At 33.1% G+C, this 23,569-nt stretch overlaps 1 protein-coding gene and 1 long non-coding RNA gene across 2 annotated transcripts in view; one reads left to right on the top strand and one right to left on the bottom strand.

Moving 5' to 3' along the window:
* The window catches only part of KLHL1 (kelch like family member 1), a 363,308-nt gene that overhangs the window by 228,046 nt on the left and 111,693 nt on the right, over nt 1-23,569 (bottom strand). Inside the window, exon 2 of the mRNA XM_072782826.1 lies at nt 15,081-15,263. Within this exon, the coding sequence (XP_072638927.1) occupies nt 15,081-15,263 (183 nt within the window). The remainder of the gene's footprint in view (nt 1-15,080; nt 15,264-23,569) is intronic.
* The window catches only part of LOC140608033 (uncharacterized), a 133,498-nt gene that overhangs the window by 3,302 nt on the left and 106,627 nt on the right, over nt 1-23,569 (top strand). The window lies entirely within an intron of this gene.

The following is a 23,569-nucleotide window of genomic DNA, read 5'->3' as shown; positions in this document are numbered from 1 at the left end:
ACAGTATATTTTTTAGTATAATATTTTTTAATATTGAATCTGAATATGTCTTTATAGCCAAATGAGGCAAATCTTCCATCTTTAATTTTTTATTTAACTATTAGTGAAGTTTTATTCTTTATATAAAGTTTAAAGTAAGTTGGTTAAGTTCTTCAAAAAGTCAAATAAAAACTGAATTAAAAATGCACTGAATTTCTAATTTTATTTTTGGTGATCATTGATATATTTATAATATAAAATGTACAACAAAAAAGTACAAAATATCTCTCCATATGCTCAGGATATCCTGTCTGCTTTCTAATCAAATTTTAAAGCTTTCTCAAAAGTTTTCTCTAAAAGTTTTCTTGTATATTCTTGGTTGATTTCTTCATATTTTATTTACAGTTTTGTTGGTATTAATGTGTAGTAACTTTTATAAAAATTTTTTTTGGTTTTTGTTTATTTAAATTTCATTAGTTGAAACTGTCATAAATCCATCTTTTATATGGCACATATACTGAATTATCTTACTAGTTCTTTGTGGACTCCCCTATTTTTGTTCTAGGTAGATGATTATATCACCTGCGAATCAACTCATTTGACTTATTCTTGTTTATTTTCTGTAACTCTTTTTCTTTTGCTTTTCTTAAAACCTCTTCCAAGATCTCCAGTCTTCTAGTGGTATGTTGAACAGTCACTGCGCTGGTGGAGAAATTTTTTGTTTATCTCTATCTTTTTTTTTTTTAATTTTTATTTATTTATGATAGGCACACAGTGAGAGAGAGAGGCAGAGACACAGGCAGAGGGAGAAGCAGGCTCCATGCACCGGGAGCCCGACGTGGGACTCGATCCCGGGTCTCCAGGATCCTGCCCTGGGCCAAAGGCAGGCGCCAAACCGCTGCGCCACCCAGGGATCCCAGTTTATCTCTCTCTTAAAAGAATCTCCTTTTAGTAACATACTTGGTGAATGTATTGGTATGTAACCTTTACCAGGTCAGAAAGACCACTTTCATTTCTAGCTTTGCTAACCACTGTTATACTATAGGGCATTAAATTTCATAAAAGGCCTTTTATCTCAATCAAAATTTTGTTTAGGATTTTCTACTTATAGTCACAAGGGAGATGAACCGTTAATTTTCTCTTACTGTATTTTTTACCTGACTATTGTATTAATATTATACAGCCTCATAAAATGAGGTGACAGCTTTAACTCTTTTTAATTTTGTATAATGATTTATAGAAGAAACCAATTATTTTTTTTTCCTTAAGATGCTCCAGAACTTACCTGAAAAAAATATCTTGGTTTGACTAGTTTGAGAAAAAGTGACATGGTCTCATTTTAATTATTTAATAAACTACAAGGCTTATTTTTGTGCTTTATTTCTTCATCATCAACTTTTGTGCTTCATATTTTTAAAAATTTACTCATTTTATCTGGGTTCTAAAATTTATTGAAGTATATATTAATGTATATAAAATTATGTGTGGCTTTAATTCTACACATATATATTCTCTGTTTTTTTTTTTTTAAGATTTTATTATTTATTTATTCATGAGAGACACACAGAGAGAGGCAGAGATACAGACAGAGGGAGATAGGCTCCCTGTGAGGAGCCTGATGAGAGACTCAATCCCCGGATCCCAGGATCACAACCTGAACCAAAGGCAGATACTCAACCACTCAGGATAAACCAACCACTCAGGACACTCCGGCACCCCTCTATTTGTTCTTTTGAGTGAATCTTTTCATTGTCTTAAAAAAATATTTCATTCATTAACATTTTAACTACATCTTTTTCTTTTTGCATACATATTAATGTATTTTTTAAGTGGTTCTTCTTGAGTAGGGATCAGAATTTGTTTTTCTGTAAAGAGGCAGATATTATGTATCTTAGGTATTAAAAGTCATATATATAGTTTCTATCATATATTCCTTTAAAAAAAATCAATTGATTAAAATGCAAAAATGAATTTTAGCTCATAATCCATACAAAACAAGCCACAAACCATATTTGGCCTCTGCACAGAAGTATGCTGACTCTGTCTAGAGATTAAATATTGATTTTTGACTAATAACAGTATCATCAAAGAAAATTATACTACTTCATGAATATTATAAGGGCCTTACAACAGCATAATTCTATTCACTCAATGTCGGCCAATCAAGAATTTTTTAAAAGAAAAAATACTTCTGAAAGTAAAAGTTTATTTTATATTTATCCCCTTCATATTCTGGGTCTCTATTCATTTCTGAAGAAGTAGACTTCTATCTGGTATTAATACCCTTCAACTGGAATAAATTTCTTTAGTTTTTCTTGCACTACAAGTCTGATGACACTAAATTGTCCCAGTTTTCATTTATCTAAAAGGTCTTTATTTAGATGCATTGAAAATATCTTTAAAAAGTTATTTTCACTTGATATAGAATTCAAGCCTTTGGGACTAGAAAAATAATATTCTATTATGAGTTAGGCTCCAGTGTTTCTAATAGAAAATATAGAAACATTCATTCTTTACTGTGAATCAACTCAGGAAAACAGGAAATGTTTTCAAATCAATCAAAATGAGTTGATTAGCGGGTGATGATATAATCATCTACCTGGGGGGGGGGTGGGAGCAGAGTCCAAAGAACTAATAAGATAATTCAGTAAAGAACTTTCATTCTTATAATTGTTTTCCTGATTTACCATGTCTTTTATATCTAATTCTTTTTACTCTTTTCCCCTCTTTTTCCTAAGATGCTGCAGTTTGACAATGATATACCTCAATGTAGTTACTTGGTATTTATTCTGATGATGGTTTTCTGAGCTTTGTAGAGTAGTGGATAGACCTTTTTAAATCAAATTTAGAAAGTTACTTGAAAATAATTCCTGTTTTTTTTTCACACAATTCACTCTCTTTTTCTAGGACTCTAATTAGATATCTGTTTCAGGAATTGATGGTGCCTTTCCCTCACAAGTTGTTGGGTCTTAGTTCATTTTCTTTCAATCTTTCTCTACCCTGTGTTTTACTGTAGATGATTCGTAGTGACTTGAATTTTTCCAAATCTCTTTTATATTCCCATCGCTTTATTCATTACATTATCTTTTCCTATAGATATTTTAAATTATTTTTCTTAGTTGCTTTAATGCTCTTTACTGATAATTTTTTAATGTTATTTATTTGTGAGAAAGCAAGAGAGAGTACAAGTGGGGGTAGAGGCAGAAGGAGAGGGAGAAGCAGACTCCCAACTGAGCAAGAAGCCTGATGTGGGACTTAATCCCAAGACCCTGGGTTCATGGCCTAGGCCAATTGTAGATGCTTAGCAGACTGAGCCACCCAGGTGGCACTTTACTGATAATTTAAAAACCTGGATCATCTCTAGGTTGATATCCACTGACTGATTTTACTTTCCCAACGGATTATATTCGTCTGCTTTTCCCCCTCTATTGTAAATTTCAATTGTATATTAGACATTGTGAAAAAAACAAAGTTGAGGCTAAGAAGGGAGTGTCATACTCATTTTTAGTTATTTAAATTTTTTTTTCTTGTTTATGTCACAAGTTTCTGATACCTTTAAAGAAAAGGTATAAAAGTTTCATTTTCTGATGATTTATAGTCATTTTAAGGGGAGTGTAAATTTTTCATGTACTTTAAAATCCTAAGTGGGGTGGTGCCTAGGTGGCTCAGTCATTTGGGCATTAGACTCTTGATTTTGGCTCAGGTCATGACCTTGGGTCATGGGATTAAGCCCCATATCATGCTCTGTGCTCAGCTCTGAGTCTATGTTTTTCTCTTCCTTCTCCTGCTCCCTCTTTTTCTAAAATAAATAAAATCTTTAAAATCCTAAGTGAAAGTATAAATTTCCAATTGTAAAAATTTGACAATATATTCTCAGTCCAAAGAAATAGAGAACAGTAAAAAAATGCTTTATGGTTAAGAGGTATGTTTTTCATAGTTGTTTAAATTAGAAAGTTTGAAACTTCTTTCTGTTTAAAATAGATTAGAGGAAATTAGTACATTCTTGAAGATCATCAGAGAAATGTTACTCATAAATGAAAATGGAGTTACAAATATGGAAATGGAAACCAAGATAAATCCTATGATACTGGATTGAAATCAGACATACTGGGATGCCTGGGCGGCTCAGGGTTGGGCACCTGCCTTCAACTCAGGTCGTGATTCCAGGATCCGGGATCAAGTCCCACATCGGGCTCCCTGCAAGGAGCCTGCTTCTTCCTCTGCCTATGTCTCTGCCTCTCTCTCTGAGTCTGTGTCTCTTATGAATAAATAAGTCTTTAAGAAAAAAGAATTCAGATATATCAGTGTAAATTTACAGTCCTTAATAAGAAATAGAAATACTGTGTGTACATGTGTGTGCAGCTATATGTACATTAAGGAATCCAACCATAGGGTGAAATAGGCAAAGCATAAAGTAAGTCTGGAATATCTTCTGTTCCAGAAAGTGAGGAAATACTTAAAAAGTGATGGACGATACATCAATAGAACCAAATGTGATGCTTATATCTGTAAGCTAAGCAACAGCAAATTTTAGATGCACTTCTTGTCTTTCTTTAAAAAAAAAAAAAATTATTTATTTATTTATTTATTTATTTATTTATTTATTTATTTGAATAAAAGAGGGCTTGCAGGGTGAGTGGCAGAGGGAGAAGGAGTCCCAAGCAGACTCCATACTGAGTGCAGAGCCCAATGTGGGGCAGTCATGACCCTGAGATCAAACCAAGAGTTCGATGCTTAACTAACTGTTCCACCCAGGTGCCACAGATGCCCTTTTCTTTCTAAGAATGTTGTAAGGGAAAGGAAAGGAAGAAAGGTCAAGGATATTGTTATCTACAAGTTTTCATAGTTTTCAAAACAAGAGATACTTTTTTTCAATTATTTATTTTGTAATTTTATCTACTTTATACTTGATTTTTATGAAACTGAAGGGCGTGGTAAAAGCTAACTTTAACAAAGAGAGACATTCCTTCTCTCAACTGAAAAAAAAATCTTTCGATGTATACCTTATGCATTTAAAGATTATTTTATGGGATCCATGATTAATATTAATGCCTAGGGTAGAAACATGTTCAAAATATTCCAAGTTATCAATTTGTTATACATTTAATTTAGCCTTTAGTAACTAAACAGTTTATTTCTTTATATTCTCAAAATCTGACAAAATAATGAAGACACAGATATTTTCAAATATTACATACCTATTAGATCAATGTCAAATCAGTTTTATCAGAAGAACTAAATATAACATTATATGCTATAAAAATAAGCTGTCATAAGCCAGAGAGATACATATCATTCCTAGAGCAGAAGAAGTATATTGATATAAAGTTAACCAGTTTAATCTTATACATAGAAAGACCTTACTTGTAACAGGGTCACATCTATATAGAGTAAAATATGTGACCTGTAGAATTCAATCTTAATTACATGAAATCTTCTCAATCAGCTATAACATACAAAATACATTATATTCTTTCATTCAATAACAAAAGTACAAACAAGTTTATATTGCATTTAGATTAAGTCATACATGAGATGGGAATTAGGTTTTAGAGGAAGTATTTAACACATAACAGAAAGTAATATCTTTATAGGTACATATATAACTTCTATTAATGCCATGGAAGCAAGAACAGAAAATATATAAATATATGAATGCATGCAGCCATTCTGGAAAATCTCTCATTGAGGTCATCACAATTTATTTCCTTCCAAATCTATTAAACTTTTCTAGCCCTACTCCAATTTATTGGCAGTGTTTGACATCGTTGACCTCCTCCTCTTCTTTAAAACCCCTTTTTAGCTAAGGCAGTACAGACTTTCTTATCTCAGCTTACCTATGATTCATTGACTTCTCTCTATACCCTTACTTCTTGACCCTCTCACTGCCCTAGGCTTTTTTTTTTTTTTTTTCAGACCTCCAAATTTTTGCCTTAACACACACTGTTTCAGAATCATACTTGAGCATGGCCTTAATTATTGCCATTATGATGGTTTTAAATCTTGCCATGTATTTCGAATGCCTGCAGAAACTGCTCACCAGGGAGCCCAGTAATATTTCAGGGTGCTCTAAACTAAATTCAGAATCTTCTCTGTGAGATTCTTTTTTTTCATTTTTACTAGCCTGTTTTTAATTGGTGTAACACCAATATATTGAATTTTCAGTGTAGATATTATGAAGTCATTATTATGTCTCCTCCTCTTTTATTGCTTATCTCAAATATGACACAAAGTTAATCTTTCCTTTTGTATTGGACTTTGTGGTTACTCTGGCCAGATCCCCTTTATGAGGCACAACTCTGCCCTCAGTGCCAGTGATAATATCACCTAACTTGTGTCCCAGCTATCCCTTCCCTAGATCACATTTGGCGAATAGGAGGTGCCTCCCTGAGAGTTTATGTGCCTTGTTCCTCATACCTCCACAACTTCCCCTACTCTCATCCTGTGGGTGAGCCCAATGGCAATGAATAATAAAAGCAGAGTGTAAAAATGCTGTCTTTTTCCTCAAAGTATGACTAACTCTGCAGCAAAGTCATGTTCCAGAGCTTCTTGGGAGTTAAAGATGAAGCAAGACTCCAGCTGAGACTACATTTTTGATTTGCTCCTTCCTCTGCCCTATCCTTTTCCCTTTCTTTTGAGGACGCTCTTTAAATAAACCATGCACACATGAATTCCAGTCTCTAGCTCTACTTTCAGGAAAACTTAACTTACGACACAGTTCTCCAAAATATTTCTCAGTTCATCTCTTTCTCTATATAGTACTCACTTCATGCCTGGATTAACTCTAACATCTTCCTAGACCATTAACTAGTTTTTTCTGTGCCCATTTTCTGTACATTTTCTTTAGTATATGTGCTGCCAAAGCGAGCACTCTGTACATTTTCTAAAATGATTCCAGTTTTCAGAGTTATCTTTGTGAATTATGATAAGCAGTCTATTGTACTTGTTAATACATTATTTCTACAGAGTTGCTTGAGTTTGAATTGTATTTCTACTACCTCTTATTAACTTGGGTGAATGTCTTAATTTCCTCCATTTCTCCATTTTCAACTCTGTAAGAAAAGGGGGGGGATTAAGGATTTCCTTCCCTTTTAGGACAAAATGGATTAGTATTAGTATATTCAAAGTGCTTACAACAGGGCCTGACACATACATCAAAATGAATGTCAACTAGCATTAGGACTATTATTATTATTATTATTGTTGTTCACTGAATTGTGCTACTCCCCTCTTTAAGAATCTACATGAGCTTCTAACTATGCACATCATTTCAAATTCAAATTTCTCTAGTGGTTTTCAAAATCTGTCATAACCATTTTTTCCTACTTTTACAGCTTAATTTCCCAGTATTTCCAGTACAAATGACTCCACTTTAGGCCAGTATCTCAAAATTTTCACAAATTCTTTACTTCTCTATTTTTCCATATTATTCTCACTATCTAAAATACCTCACTTGTTCTTTTCCACTAGGCTGACCCCAAACACAATTTCTCTGAAAAACTGCTCACTCCCATATTTGATTATATCTTGCATTTGGAATCAAAGCTGCTTATTTCCATTGCAGTTATAATGTAATATATGATAACTATTATAATTTCTTTAATTGTCCTATGGGTTATTTCCTCCTCAAGATTATTGCAAACTTCATGTGGAAAACTATCATGTTTTATAATCCCTTTGCATCACCAAAAAGGAATAGACCAAGGCATATATGTTTGGTATACATTTGTTTTATGCAAGGAAATATGCTTCATGTACTGCTAAAAATCAGTAGTAGGCATAAGGACAACATTAAAATGATATCTAAATGATGGGAGAAAAAATGAAATGAAAGTTTTTTAGCTTCTTTTATCTCCCCATCTTCCAGTTTTATTGAGATATTGTTGATATATAACATGTATTTAAGGTGTAAAAATATGATGATTTGATACACATACATATTGCAAAATGATTGCCACAATATATACAAATTATTTTATCCTGTTGATGAATTGATTAATCGTTCCATAATGACTACCTTTGTTTCTTGCCAACTTTATGCCCTAAAGTCTATCTTGTCTGATAAAACTATAACTATACTTGCTCTCTTTTTGTTTCTGTTTGCTTGGGATACTTTTTACCATGTCTTCATTTTTGAGACTATGTATGCTCTTAAAGCTGAAGTGAATCTTTTGTAGGCAGCATATAGTTCGGTCTTATTTTTTAATCCATTCTATCGCACTATACCTTTTGATTGGACAATTTAATCGAATTATATTTAGAATAATTATTGATAGGTGAGGATTTACAATGCTATCTGATTGTTTTCTGGCTGTTGTGCAGTCCTTTGTTTCTTTCCTTAAAATATATATATATATATATATATATATATATATATATATATATATTCGAGAGAGAAAGCTAGAGACAGAGGCAGAGAAACCAGATGAGCAGAGGGGAGGGGTAGAGCAAGGAAAAAGCAGACTCCTCATTCAGCAGGGACCCTGATATGGGACTTGATCCTAGGACGCTGGGGTCATGACCTGAGCTGAAGGCAGATGTTTAACCAACTGAGCCACCCAGGCACCCCCTTGTTTCTTTCTTCCTCTTTAGCTATTGCTATCTTTCTTTGTGAATTAATAATTTTCTATAATGTTATGCTTTCCCTTTTTTTCTTTTGCATATGTAGTTTAGGTTTTTGTGCTTTGGTTACCATGAAGCTTACATAAAACAGCTTATAAATATAACAGTCTATTCTAAACTAGTAACAGCTTAATTTCAATCACATACAAAAACAACATTTTACTCCCTGCATATTTTGTTTTGATGTCACAATTTACCTTGTTTTATACTGTACATCCATTAACTAATGATTATAGCGCTAATTATTTTTTAAGTTTTGTCTTTATTTTGTCTTCTAATCTCTAAATTAAATGACATTACACTTTTAAATTGTTCTGAATTTGACTGTATACTTAGCTTTACTAGTATGTTTTATACTTTCAAGGTTTCATGTCACTAATTAAAGTCCATTCATTTCAGCTTGAAGAACTCCTTGTAGCATTTCGTCTAAGGCAGGTCTACTGGTGATGTATTTTTTTTAGCTAATTATCCTGTGGCCTTGCATTATTGTCTGTGCATTCAAGGAAGTAGGTGGCTCTTCCAATCTTTACAGAATGGCTTTGACAGCCATTTACAAATGGCTTTACCAGTCCACCCATTCAGAGATTCTGGATGGATCATCTGGTGGTATCCACATACAGGCTTCGTGCTAAAATCCTTGGGTGATGAGGTCAGCAGGTGGGTGGGCCTCGGTACTTTAGTATACAAAGGACTAGCCTAATGCCTCAGTCTCTAGGGGTAGGTCTGGATCTTGGGATCACTGGGGTGGGCCTGGCACTGAGTCTGAATGACTGGCTTGGACCTGGACCTGCATAGGCAGATATGGGTACTGGGTCTACAGGATCTAATCAGGGACCAGGGACCACTGGGTTGGTATCTGGGTCCATAAGGCCTGATTTGATTTTAGGATAGTTCAGGAGCCTGGTTTTGTGGGAGCCAAACTGAAAGCTAGGGATATTGTGTCTGCTGGATGCTAGAGCAAGCATGGAGCTTACGGCCTCTAGAGTCAACCTGTAACCTGGGACCATGGGAGCTAACCAGAAGGTTCTCTCTGCTGGGGCAGGTCTGGTGTTGGGACAAGTAGAGAGTCTGGATCTGTGGGAGAATCTAGGTCCTCAGGGGCCAGCATGACACTGGGGTGAGCCAGGCAGGGATCATGGATACATGGGAGCTGGCTTGGTGCTTTGGTGGGCAAAAGCCTGAATCTCTGGTAGCTAGCTGGGCTGGGCCCAGCCAGGAGTCTAAGTTCACAAGAACCTGCCAGTAGCCTAGGTTCTAGGCAAGTGATTCAGAGCCAGAGTCATTAGGAGCTTGAACCATGGGAGGAGGCTGACACTGAGATGTGCTGGAAGCCTGAGTCCATGGGAGCCTGCTGGGAGCCTGGCACCATGGGCAATGCCTAGGGTTGTGGGTATTACTTGAGGCAACTGAAACCAGCAGGCAGTAGAAACATTTTTTTTTTTTTTATCTTGAAGTTGGTTCAAAGCTTTATTAACTACCAAGCTGATTGAGAGATTCAGGTGGGTGTTGTACTTAATAAAATAGAAGAAATGAGTTATTCTTCTGTCGTTACAGAAAATCTATGTAAATAAACTTCCCATCAGTACAGAGACAATACTACTTGCCTACTTCTGAGTATTAATCTAAATTACTTATGAAAGTAATTTCTTTTTACTACATTTAATATTTTTTAAATGTTTCTAAATACATTATTTCAATTGCCACTTTTAGCTTCAATTATTTTTATGATACTAGTGCTTAGTAAAAAAAAACACTAAAATCATATATGTAATATATAACAAATATAATATTGAAAAAATAAAATATAAACTCTTGATAAATATATTATTGAAATAACTAAATCTGTCATCAAGCATAGACAAAATTGAAAACAGAATCTGATGTTAAATGAAATTTCCAGGGTTTTGGTCTATAGAGCATGATACTTTCTGTCTTCATCAGATATCATTTTATTTTTTGTTTAAGTCTTTATTCAATCATGAATTACTGCATGCTCATTCTAAAGAGTTCAAAGAATATATGTCTGGACATTAAAAAAAATGCTAACCCCTTCTTTATCTTGTCTACTCCCACTCCCCACGAAAAGGCTTTATTGACAATATGTTGTATATCCTTCCACACTGTTACTATGCACAAAAAATTATAAATTATATTATTTCCAACTCAGAGGTTGTTAGCTATTTAATATTTTCTCATTTATTTCCATCTAATGCACTTACTCCTAATAATGGCTTTCATAGGCTAAATGATATTTCATTATATACCTGTACAGGTAACAAAGTAGCCCCTGAATATACTTTAATTCTAGGATTGATAATTTGGCTGTCCAGTTATTAATATTGATCTTGTTAGTCTAATTTTTAGCAGCTAATATCCAGGATTACAGGCAGACTACCTAGAAAGAGATTCTCTATATTTAGTACTCATGGATTTATATTCAGTTTTTTGTTTCACTTGTCACTAATCAATTGTTCTGGGCCATTTATGAAAAGTTTATATTTATTTTAGAATTTCTCTGAAAACTTATAGCACAGATGAATTCAGAATTTTGATTATTTCCCATGCCAAAAAATCTATTAGTGTATCATCTTAAGTATTATTAGTTTTTTAAAGCTAACTTACTTAAAAATATGCTTAACAATAAACTATTGTATCTATATAAACATGGGATTTCATAAATACATTGATAGTTGTGACTTATATCAGGCCAAAAACATATATACAATATAACCAGAACAAAAACAAAGGGTTTTGTGGAGAGCCCTTTCACAATCATAATTTATCACCTTAAGTAGGGAGTGCCTTGAAAGTTTTGAATGATGAGATAATAATGTGGAGTTAAATATACATGACTTTATAAATGGATATTTAGTGAATACTTATAAGATTAGCTTTCAATGTCTTTCCTGAAGGAGCAGTAGATCTTAATGTAAGCTATTTCTTTTTTCATTATTTGAAATTATTGTAATAGTCCCATGTTCAAGTGCTAATGATCATAACATCATATATATTTTGCCAAAGGCAATACTCATCTGTGCTACTCAAAATATAACAAAATAACTTCAAAATCCATTCCTTTGTTACTACTGCTAAAATGATTGTTTAAAGCAAAGAGCTAATCTTGCATTAATTACGATTTTACTGTGTAAAAGGGTACAGAAGGAGGTGCAATGTATCTGCAATCACTAAAAACAGCACTTGCCTTTTTCCAGTGCTCCATATTTTCCCACACATTTGTTAATGTATGTTTAGCTTATAATAATAACTCTATAAATTATTTATAAAATGGGTAATACTAAAGTTTTAAGTCATGGTATAAGGAAAATATAAATCCTTATTTGCATGAATTTAGCAGATAGCCTTAGGCTAAAAGTTTTCTTGTCACATTTAAGGAAAATATAGATAGTTGACAATAATTACTTGCTATAATATCTGCTAACTATATAAAATATTTAAATGTTCAGAGTAACATGTATAAAAATAGTAATTACTCATGTTTTACAATAATTGAAACCAAGAAGCTATTTTATTTCTTAGTTATCTAGATTATTATGAAATAACTTCCATAAATAAATTACTTAGAAAATAATGTTAACAATCTAGATAAAAAAGAGTAACAAAGAAAACAATGTAGAATATAATTAACATGGGAGAATTGCTCATTATATTGGTTAAAAATGCTTCAAATGAGAAATATTAAATTACTACAAACAAAAGGCAAAATAAAACTATATAAATTACACAAAACACTGCTCTTTTAAAAAAATTAATGAGCATCTGATGTGCTAATGTACTTTTGAGTTGGGTCCCTCTCTATACATACATATATATGCTATTAACCAATTTATAAGCTAATGAAGTAAATTTAGTTACATTCTCAAATTAAGAGTATTTCTTATAATAGAATTTTTATCTAGATGTTATTTAGATGATATTCAGCATAATTTGCATATTTGCTACACATATTACAACATTGAATATCTCAAAAATAATGACTATTTGTTTATGGCTTTCTTGCTAATACTAATGCAATGTTATAGAAATATTTGAAAATGTGTATGAATAGGATATTATTAGAATTGTTGCCTCAGTTAGCTGATAATATATTTTTTTTTAAATACTCACTCTTCTTTATTTTATTTTTATTTATTTATTTTATTTATGATAGTCACACAGAGAGAGAGAGAGGCAGAGACACAGGCAGAGGGAGAAGCAGGCTCCATGCACCGGGAGCCCGACGTGGGATTCGATCCCGGGTCTCCAGGATCGCGCCCTGGGCCAAAGGCAGGCGCCAAACCGCTGCGCTACCCAGGGATCCCAGTTAGCTGATAATATTGAACTCTACATGACCTACATTAGTTATTCAATGTTAAATGTTCCCTCCTATGCATTTCTAGTATATCAAATTCACTTTCACATTTTAATATCAGTATCATAGTAGAAATATAGCTTCATTCTTCAGGAATGTTTTTATTAGTCAGCACTTAGATGTATATATATTATCTAAGTAATAAAATTTATGTTAAACATAGGAAAGAAATGTATATTAAAATATTTTTTATATGTTGATAACTTACCCTTTCTATCAATTCATTAGCATAATAGTATTAAACAACATACATCAAGGTAGTTTAAGGCTATTTGCCTATATATTCAACTATTTAAAAATAAAATAATAAGCATCAAAATTAAATTAAAATTCTTTTCTGAATTACAATTTCAAAAATAAAAATATAGGGACTCCTGAGTGGCTCAGGGGTTGAACATCTGCTTTTGCCTCAGGTCGTGTGGACCTGAGGGCCACTGGAATGGAGGGGCCCTGGAATGGAGTCCCGCATCAGGTTCTCGGTGGGGAGCCTGTTTCTCCCTCTGCCTATGTCTCTGCCTCTCTTTCTGTGTCTCTCATGAATAAAAAAATAAAATCTTTTAAAAAATTTAAAAAAGGAAAACAAGTAAAAAACCAACATCAAATTTAATGAGTTTTCATAAGAAAACTGATAAGAAATTAATATGGCAAAATAATTGGATTTTAGTTTTTAAGTTACATTTAGCTTATGTAACTTAGAATTATCAATCATAAATATGTATGGAATGTTTAAAAGTGTATTAGCTCTCAAATACATTGTACCTTAAGAATAATATTAGTATGTTATACATTTTTTAATTAACAAATGCAAAATAGGGATGCCTGGGTGGCTCAGAGGTTGAGCATCTGTTTTTAGCTTAGGGCGTGATCCTGGGGTCTGGGTTCATTTCCACATTGGGCTCCTTGCAGGGAGCCTGCTTCTCCTTCTGCTTATGTCTCTGCCTCTCTTTCTGTGTCTCTCATGAATAAATAAATAAAATCTTTAAAAAATAAATAAATAAATGCAAAATAAAGATGTCAACATGAAATACTTTGAATTTCCTACATGAAACAAACAATATATACCCATGATAACCTGATTTATTTTAATTTTGGCAGAAAAGTATATCTCACTTCAAATCTTAAGTACAATCTCCTAAATTAAAATGGATTTCTACTTAGTGAGATTATGATTTACATAAAATAGACTATCAACCCTAGCCAGAGGAAGTTTTGTTTTTGAAGTATTTATATTTGCTTTATTTACCAAAAGAGATTACTTAAAATAGCATTATAACTCTCCCCTCAAAGGAAATAAAGGGTAAAAAAAAAAATAACTCAAGCTCTCTTAAAAATGTGTATTCTCAACTATTATACATAGATTTAGCCATGACTATTTGACAAAGCTTAGTAGAGTACATTTAAATTGTGATTTACAATTCTGCAAATTTTACCTGTATGCTTCATAGTTTTTGTAGGTTTTTTTTGTATTTAAATAATAGCACTATGAAAGATGACAAGTGTTAATAGATGAAATATCGAGTTATTCTTGATGTTCTTATTGGAAAATCTTACTTTCATTCACAGTAGTTTTTGGCTATCTAATCTCTGAGCCTGACAACATTTGAGAGCATAACAATCACTTAATGGATAAACACATGGAAACACACAATCACAATATTTTTACAATAAAATATCACACATATTATATGTATATTATATGATAAGATACCTGGAAATTTGTAACAAAATATCAAAGTCAAAATATTTACAATTACATTTGAACCCCTTACTTTCTTCCATGAATCAAAGGTTTGAAATCCTGAGTCCTTTTACAAAGGGATCAGCAAACTAGGGCCAATGGACCAAATCTGGCCTGGTTCCTATTGCAGAGCCTACAAGCTATGAACAGATTTTACATTTTTAAATGGTGGGAAAAACAAAGGATGGATATATTCCATGATATGTGAAAAGGACATGAAATTCAAATCCCGGTGCCCTTTAATAGAGTTTTATTGTATCAAAAAAAAAAAAAAAAAAGGATTCCTAATTCTGTACTCATAGAATGTTTTGCATCCTACATACCAGACTATCCTTCTAACCATATGAATTCAATAAAGACAGGTTACTATACCTGTGTGCAGGTATCTTTCGGTTCCCAACAATCAAAATAACATCACAGAGTTGCTGTTGTTTCAAGTAACTTTCCATTTTTCTGAATGTTTGCTCAGCATGGTGAACAGCCTGATAGAATTCTTCAGAGCTACTGGAATCCATATCACTTTGAGGCGTCAATGAATGGCTAGTTGCTGTCAGCCTACAAATCACACACAAAAAAAGGTGGTGTTTATAAAGTGCTATAACTCGTCTAAAACAACACACAGAGTTTTACAATTTTAAAGGGAAAATCAATGCATGTCTCCTTATGTTAATCATTATTAATAGAAGTCAGAAAAATCTATTTTGGGTGACATAATTTGCTCTAAGAAGCAATAAATGAATTCTTAATTATCTTTTTCTCTAGCTTTACAATGATTTAAAAGGTAGGTTATCTATATTTATTAGGACATTAAGTTAAAAAAAAGCCTGAAAAAGTAATAGAAATAGTAAATTACTAACATGCTTATTTGAAAATTGATTACTAATAAAATGTTAATTTAATCCATTTGAAATTGAGGTAGATCACCTAATTATAGTATTCTAAATTACAATTCCTATGAGGTTATAGTAAATGTTCTTTTACAGAAGTAAGTGATTTTCATTATGAGAAATTGTGAAGCATGGTTTGTAAAAAAGACTGACAATAAATCTGAAAGTAAACTGTTGAGTTTCATAGTCTATACCCAGTTGTTTAAAAAATATATACAAAATGTAGTAGCTCAGTACTAACAAATATTTTAACCATATCTATGAGTGTATATGTGATAAACTTTAAAATTTTGAAAAATTCATGATACTTAAGTTTGGCAACTGGATCTATTAATATAAAAAACTGTTTCACAAAGAAGACTTTAAAATACCATACTCCATATTAAGGAGAAGACTCTCATATGCATGATAGGCCCAGAAAACCTGATCAAGTTTTCTGATGCTGTGCTAATTAAAGCTTATAACAACTTAAAAATGAAAATGAATTAGATATATAACAATAATGATGAAATAGTTTATTTCAAAACAGAAAGTATGGAGACTTCTGTTTCTAATTATAAGGCAATAACTTGTAACTGACTGAACCCCTCATTGAGAATGCCAGAAAAAAAATGGTGCCTATAAAATCAAAATAACTAAATGAATTTAAAAATAGCCATTAAGACAACCAGAACTTGAAGGACCAAGAATTTAGAATAAAGAAAAAGTCATGGAAGTCAGCTCAAAATTCTCCACTGCTTTTTCATTCCCTCTGACGGTATTTATTAATTATAAGCAGCACAGAGTGAAAATCTGAGAAACTCAGCACAATGCAGCAGCCAACAGTATCATGGGCCTTGGAGGAAAAGATGGATATTGGAAGTATAGGCTCCAAAGGTAGCAAGAAATTGAGAGATGAAAGAGGGACCATAAAGGAGGAAAGTTTGGGAAAGACTGTCATTGTGATTCACTTTTCCTCAGAGGTATTTGTGATTCCTAAGCACTGCTAGACAAGCAGAAAATGGCTTATTGGAGATTGAGAAGTTAAATAGAGTTTGAAAAATAAAAATTTGAATCCAAGGACCAGCAAGGATGAGAGACTCTGGTAAATACACAAGCTCTCAGCTAAACTCCCTAAAGGGCTTTATTCTAGGAGTCAAGGGAAATAGAAATAGACAAGAAGACAAGGTAATACAAGGAAGGAAACCTAGATTTGAATCAGTGAAGTCTCTGAGTGCATTAAGGTGATCTGCTAATCTAAATGTTGACAATCAGTCAAAATAAACCCCTTTAGAAAAGCCTCATAGAAACTCTGATTTCTGGTGCATGTATATGGTGCTTGACATTAAGAAGAAGAAGGCCTATAAATAAACTCTACCGAGAGGGAAAAACAGACAATAGAAACAGGCTCTGAGGTGCTACAGGTATATCTCTGAACAGAAGGATCACAGTTAGTTATAGATGTGAAAATAACCCTAATTAATGTATTTTAATATAGATTACAAGCTGGAGACTTTCAAGAACATTAAGTTATATGTAAAATCAAGTGGAAATATAATAATTTAAGCTAAGGTTTTGATAGAGGACTTGAACTTGCAGATTGGATGCAGGTGAAGAAAATATAAGCTGAAAAATAAATAGAAAATATTGAAACTAAAACATTGAGATAAAAAGATTAAAAAGGGACACCTGGGTGGCTTAGCAGTTTAGTGCCTGCCTGCCTGCCTTCGGCCCAGGGTGTGATTCTGGAGACCCAGAATCGAGTACCACATTGGGCTCCCAGCATGGAGCCTGCTTCTCCCTCTGCCTATGTCTCTGCTCCCCTCTCTCTCGGTGTCTCTCATGAATAAAAAAATGATTAAAATCTTAAAAAAAGATAAAAAATAGTTTCTGAAACAAATGAAACAAACAATTCATATAATTATAGTGTTAAAAGCAGAAGAGAGACATGATAGGGCAAAAGCCATCTGAAGACATAATGGCCAAGAGTTTTCAAAATAGTCTTAAAGACATCAAGACAAAGATTCAAGATTCAGTATCCACCTCTATACATGATAGTAAAACCAATGCAAAACTAGGGATGAGGAAAAGGAAAAACAATATAAGCAAAAGACTTTCTTTTTTTTTTTTTTAGATTTTATTTCTTTATTCATGAGAGACACAGAGAGAGGCAGAGATATAGGCAGGGGGAGAAGCAGGCTTCCTGCAGGGAGCCCAATGTGGGACTTGATCCTGGAACTCCGGGATCATGCCCTGAGCCAAAGGCAGATGCTCAACCACTGAGCCACCCAGGTGTCCCAGAAAAAGACTTTCTTAAAAGTTGCCAAAGAATAGAAAAGGAGAACCTTTCCTCTAACTCATTTAATCAGGCAAATATAACATGGAAACAAAACTTGAAAAGGATGTTGCAAATAAAGAAAATTAATTGGTATTCTTTCCTCTAAACATATTTGCAAATATCCTAAGCAAAATACTAGCAACTAAATACAAAACTGTATGTAAAAAAAACATGTATATACAGGGTGCCTGGGTGGCTCCGTTGGCTAAGCATCAGACTCTTGATTTCAGCTCAGGTCATGATCTCAGGGTGATGAGTCCTGCATTAGGCTTCACACTAGGTATGGAGCCTCTTTAAGATTCTCTCTCTCCCTCTCCCTGTTTCTCCTGCTCCTTTCTCTAAAAAAAAAAAAAAAAAAAAAAAAAAGAAAGAAAGAAAGAAAGAAAGAAAGAAAGAAAGAAAGAAAGAAAAAGAAAACATAAAAAATAAATGTATCACATATATAGTGGACAATGTATCACAAGTAAGTTGAACTTAATTAAGGAACACATTTTAAGCATATAAAAGCACCTAATTCATTCATACAGAAGACCTATTTAATGGAAACCTTTCTTCTTTAAGACTGAAAATGAAATTCGTTAGTATCACCTCTATTCAACATTTTTCTGGAAGATCTTTCCAATGTAATGCAAACAAGGAAAAATAAATAAATAAAGCCCATTAGAGTTGAACCAAAATAAATGTATAACCGCTATTATTTCCAGAAGACATGTTTGTGCACATAGAAAATCCAAAAGAACTGCAGACAAGTTTACAAATCTAAATTCATTAAAATTAAAATCCTGTGTGTTCCCTGTTATCTATAATATTTGTCTACACAATATGGTTATTTTCTTCAGACTTTACCAGTTTCCCTTTAAATATTTAAAATTAATATAAATTTTGCTGTACCATATGTTTGCCTTTCACAAATTTGCAAATTATAACCCCAGAATATGGTCATTTCCCAGTGTATATTTTAGGAATTCAGGCTCGGGCATATGTGACAAGAATATTCTTCTAAACATGAACACATTGATCAGGAAAGTCACAAAATACCCTGCAGGATGGACTTTTAAATCTAGATTGAACATACCATTATTGTGTTACAGGTAACTATGGAGATTCAAGCCAAGAGCACAAGTTTCCAAAAAGATCAAAACTGCCCCACTCAGATCCTGATGTCTGGTCAAGATACTAGAGACAGCCCTGAACATTGGCTCCAGATTGACTTAAAGAGAGCTTGGGATAAAGCTTACATTCAGATCCTTAGGTTAATTTCCTATAAGTGAAACATACTTAGGCCAGAAAGTTCTATACTTCACTAAGATTTTCATATCCTGGGAAATGTTAGCAAGAAAAGAATTTAGTGTAGTAGTTTATCTTCAAGTCACTCAAGTTGTGGTGGACACAATATTAGAAGAATAGTGAAAGAAATAGAGTAATACAGTTTTAGAGTTTGGTGAGACCTCACATAGCAAATCAAACAGGACATAGAATTTGACAAGGTTTATGTAAAGCTAATTTCTCTTAAGGCAGCATTAACTACTTTTCTGTAATCAAGGTATATTAACAAATCTTGATTGCGCTACAGAGGTGGGCCTTTTCTGAAGACCTTGAAAGTGTTACAAGGATGAATCAAAAGAATAGAGAGCTAGAAATTAGGCTCCAAACTACTTCTTTTCCAGAGTTCTCATTCACTCCTAACTTTTTTCCTTGAAGTTCTAATTCTTGAGTTTCTCCATATTATATCTAAAAGCTAGTTATTTTTCTTGAAGGATGATTGATCTGTCAGAAAAATGGTTATGTTGGTTTGACTTGATTTTCTCCCTATAACATCACTGTCACAGTGCTTGCACATTTTCTCATAAATCATTTCTTGATATCAGGTTTGTGTAGAACTCTTTGACCTTGACCTTTGACTCAGGATTTAAAAAGGAGTTTCCACATCAGAACACTTAGGATTCTCAAACTATGGTTTATTATCCAACCTTATTAGTTTATCAAATGGGACTTTAAAATTTTAGGAAATAGAGATTATATCTTTATAGTATTTCCTATAAAATAAAATTTTAGGAAATAGACATTATATCTTTATAGTATTTCCTATAAAATAAAAGACATTATTATTTCTATTATTGTCTGATTTTTATGTCTTTAGACTAAATAAACTTTATAATCTCTTTCCAATCTAAATGTCTCTCAGGTGTTAGGATCCTACACTATAATTTTATCTTTATTGTGGCCCAACAACATAAAGCCTCAAGTTCTAGGAAATGGAATTTTAAAAGGGCAGTATGATTTCTTCCCACTGGAATTTAAGCATGTTAAAGAATTCACCAACTTATGATGTACAAAACATACAATCAAAAATTTTTCTTGATCTCACAAAACTACTCAAGCCATAGTTACTCCTATTTCCTTTCACAACCATAGGTCTTGAAAGTGTTGTCTGCACTCATTATCTTAATTTATGACCCTCTGAATACTCCTCAATCCATTGCAATCTGACTTTCCAACCACCCATGTAATGAAACGGCTTTTACCAAAGTCACTAGTGTCTTTTCTTGTGACTTTATTTAGCTTTCATTTTCATTTCTTGTCTTAATTGCCGAGAACTGACCCACAAACATTCCTGTTCCTATGCTAAATAGTTCAGGGCTGAACACTTATTTTTCCTGTACCAATCAATTCTGTGATAAAGCATACTTTCTTATTTTTGTGCTAAATAGTATTGGGATCAGGTGGAAATAACTCTTGATCCAGGAAATAGTTACTTCTAGAAGATTAGACTGTTAATTAACTTAAAAAAAAAAGCTATAAAAACTAACAATTACTCATCTGTTTTCACATTAAAACCCCCTACCTAGGTGCTGATTTAAAGCTATTACATCATAAACTGTGCCCACTGTCAACCAGGTTCTAGCCTGAAATGCCTCCATGGTTCATATTACATATTATGTTATAAATGCCTAATTATTTGATATTTTCTTCAATTTTTTTCTTCAATTTTTATTACCCAGCAGCTCTTTTAGGCAGTTAGCCATGAGGGAGGAGAGATAAAGCAGATGTTGTCCATACCTTTAGAGCTACTCTGAGTGTTAACAGCCACACCTCTAGAGACATCTCTAAAGGCTAACAGAATAGGAAAGGCCTAGCCAAAGAACTGACTCAAAAACCACAAAAGGACTTCAAGAGTTGAGCTTGTGCACAAATGATACAACTTGCCCTTAAGTATCTTTAAGGTCACAACAAAAGCTCATTAGATACTCATAAATATATGATACATAAATAAATACAATTATAAGACTGCATCATGGGTAGGAACACATGCAGTGGCCAAAATGTCATATAACCCCCAGTTGTCAATGAAAAATGTCAATCAAAGCCAAGTTTACATTACACAAAGCAGGCTTAAAAGGATGCAGCTAGAACTTCTTGGTGTCATTTCCACTTTCGCTCTAGCAGTGGCCTGCTTTCACTCTTGAAACCGTCCTCTGCTTATCTATGCAATAAACTGTATCTCCCCCTCTGGTCTTGGGTCTCCAATTCTTTGGTGCATCTGGGATTCGATGGAGTGCCCTAGTAACAGCTTAGGCACTAATTCTAACCATGCTAAGTAATTTCATTATGTCATACCTCTTTCTTCTACAGCCTTCACACATACACTTCTCTACATGAAACCTTCAAAACACATTGACATTCTCATGAATAACTTTACTTCTTCAGAGATCAGTTTAAATATCACCTCTTCCAGAAAGACTTCTTTTAATTCTCATTGTTTGGGCAGTTATGGTCTATTGTGACATGCTAATTATTCAGTATAGATTACACACATCTTTGGCATGTAGGATATTTTAGGAGTCCAATTATTTGTTGAATAAATGAGTGAGAATATTCTATGAGAGGATGCCTTGGCCAAGTACTAATCTTAAATAGTTATGGTTTTCTTGTTTATTTCATAGAACACAAAAATATACTTTTGGTAAAGGAATTTATATTCCCAAACAGGACAGAGTGCCTGGCACATATAGGGTAGTTAGTAAATGTTTGCATGAATTACTATTGTTGAATTTCAAAAAGCTTCCAGAGCTCAGGAGAAAGAATGAATACATAACTGCTATAACCCAAATATGAACTCTTTTGCATTCTCTGATAGTGCACTTATGTACATTGTGAAAATACTAAGGAACACCTTAGAAATTACTTTTAAAAATTCTTTATTTCTTAGAGATTTATTTATTTATGGCAGGAGCAGTAAGGGCAGAGAGAGAGATTATCTTACGTAGACTAAGCATGGGACCTGAAGCTGGGCTCATCTCATAACCCTGAGATCACTACCTGAGCCATAATCAAGAATTGGTTGCTTAGCCTACTCCAATCCCCAAGCACCCCTAAAAAATCTTTGAATAGATATGATGCATTTATTTCAAACAAAGGTCCCTGACTAAGATAGGTCCCAGCCTAATTATATATATATATATATATATATATATATATATATATATATATTTTTTTTTTTTTTTTTAAGATTTGTTTATTTTAGAGAGGGGGAGTATACAGGGAGTGGGGAGGGGCAGAGGAAGAAAGAGAATCTCAAGTAGGCTCCCTGCTGGGCTCAGAGCCCTACATGGGCTTGATCCTAGAACTCTGAGAACATGACCTGAGCCAAAACCAGGAGTTGGCCACTTAACTGAGATACCAGGCATGCCTTATTATTATATCTTTAATTTCACTATATGAGAATAATTAAATGGCAAAATAAATTTTCAAGCAGCTTTCTTTTTCTCTTGAGTGATAATTTAGTTTTGTTTTGAGGGATTTATTTGTTTATTTATTTATTTATTTATTTATTTATTTATTTATTTATTTTTAAGATTTTTATTTATTCATGAGAGACACAGGGAGAGAGGCAGAGACATAAGCATAAGGAGAAGCAGGCTCCCTATGGGGAGCCTGATGCATACATGAACCCAGGACCCCAGGATCACAACCTAAGCCAAAGGCAGATGCTCAACCACTGAGCCACAGAGGTATCCCTGAGAGAATAATTAAAGATTTCTATAAAATCAGATAAAATACATAATTCTTGGGCAGCACCTGAATGTAGTAAACGATGCTGTTATTTAAGTGAAATAACTATTTGTTTTAGCCATACAATTTAGTGTACACTGCAGGCTTCTCTTCATATTAAGTTTCCATTAGCAAAATATTTATTTAAACTTGTAAAAATATTTTGATTAAAGGCTTGATATTTTATTCCTCCTTTATATTGCTTAAATATTTTATATGAAGCACATGTCATTTCTATTTTAAAACTATGAAGTTATTACAAATAATTATGTAAATAATATCAAAGATCAAAAAGTAAGCAAAAATTCTCAGACAATAAAGCACACTATTACATGTCTATTTAACCTTGAAAATTTTACATCTAAAGTTAATATTTCATTACTTTAAAAAAGGAAAAGTTTTTTAAATAAATTAATTTAAAGAAACAACTTTAAATTATTACAGTACTAGTGAATGAAACATCATCATCACATATCAGCATGGCAGAGTAAACCAGTGTTCAAAATGAATGTCTAGTTATACAAACACACTAATTTCAAAGCTTTTAATAACTCCCAAGAGAGAGGTTTAGATCGAGGAAATATTAGAAGGGATAAAGTTCAAGC

The sequence above is a fragment of the Canis lupus genome, chromosome 17 (genome assembly GCF_048164855.1).
Source record: "Canis lupus baileyi chromosome 17, mCanLup2.hap1, whole genome shotgun sequence".
NCBI lineage: Eukaryota > Metazoa > Chordata > Mammalia > Carnivora > Canidae > Canis > Canis lupus.
The sequence above is the reverse complement of the archived record's forward strand: the minus strand, read 5'-3'. Positions and strand labels throughout refer to the sequence as shown.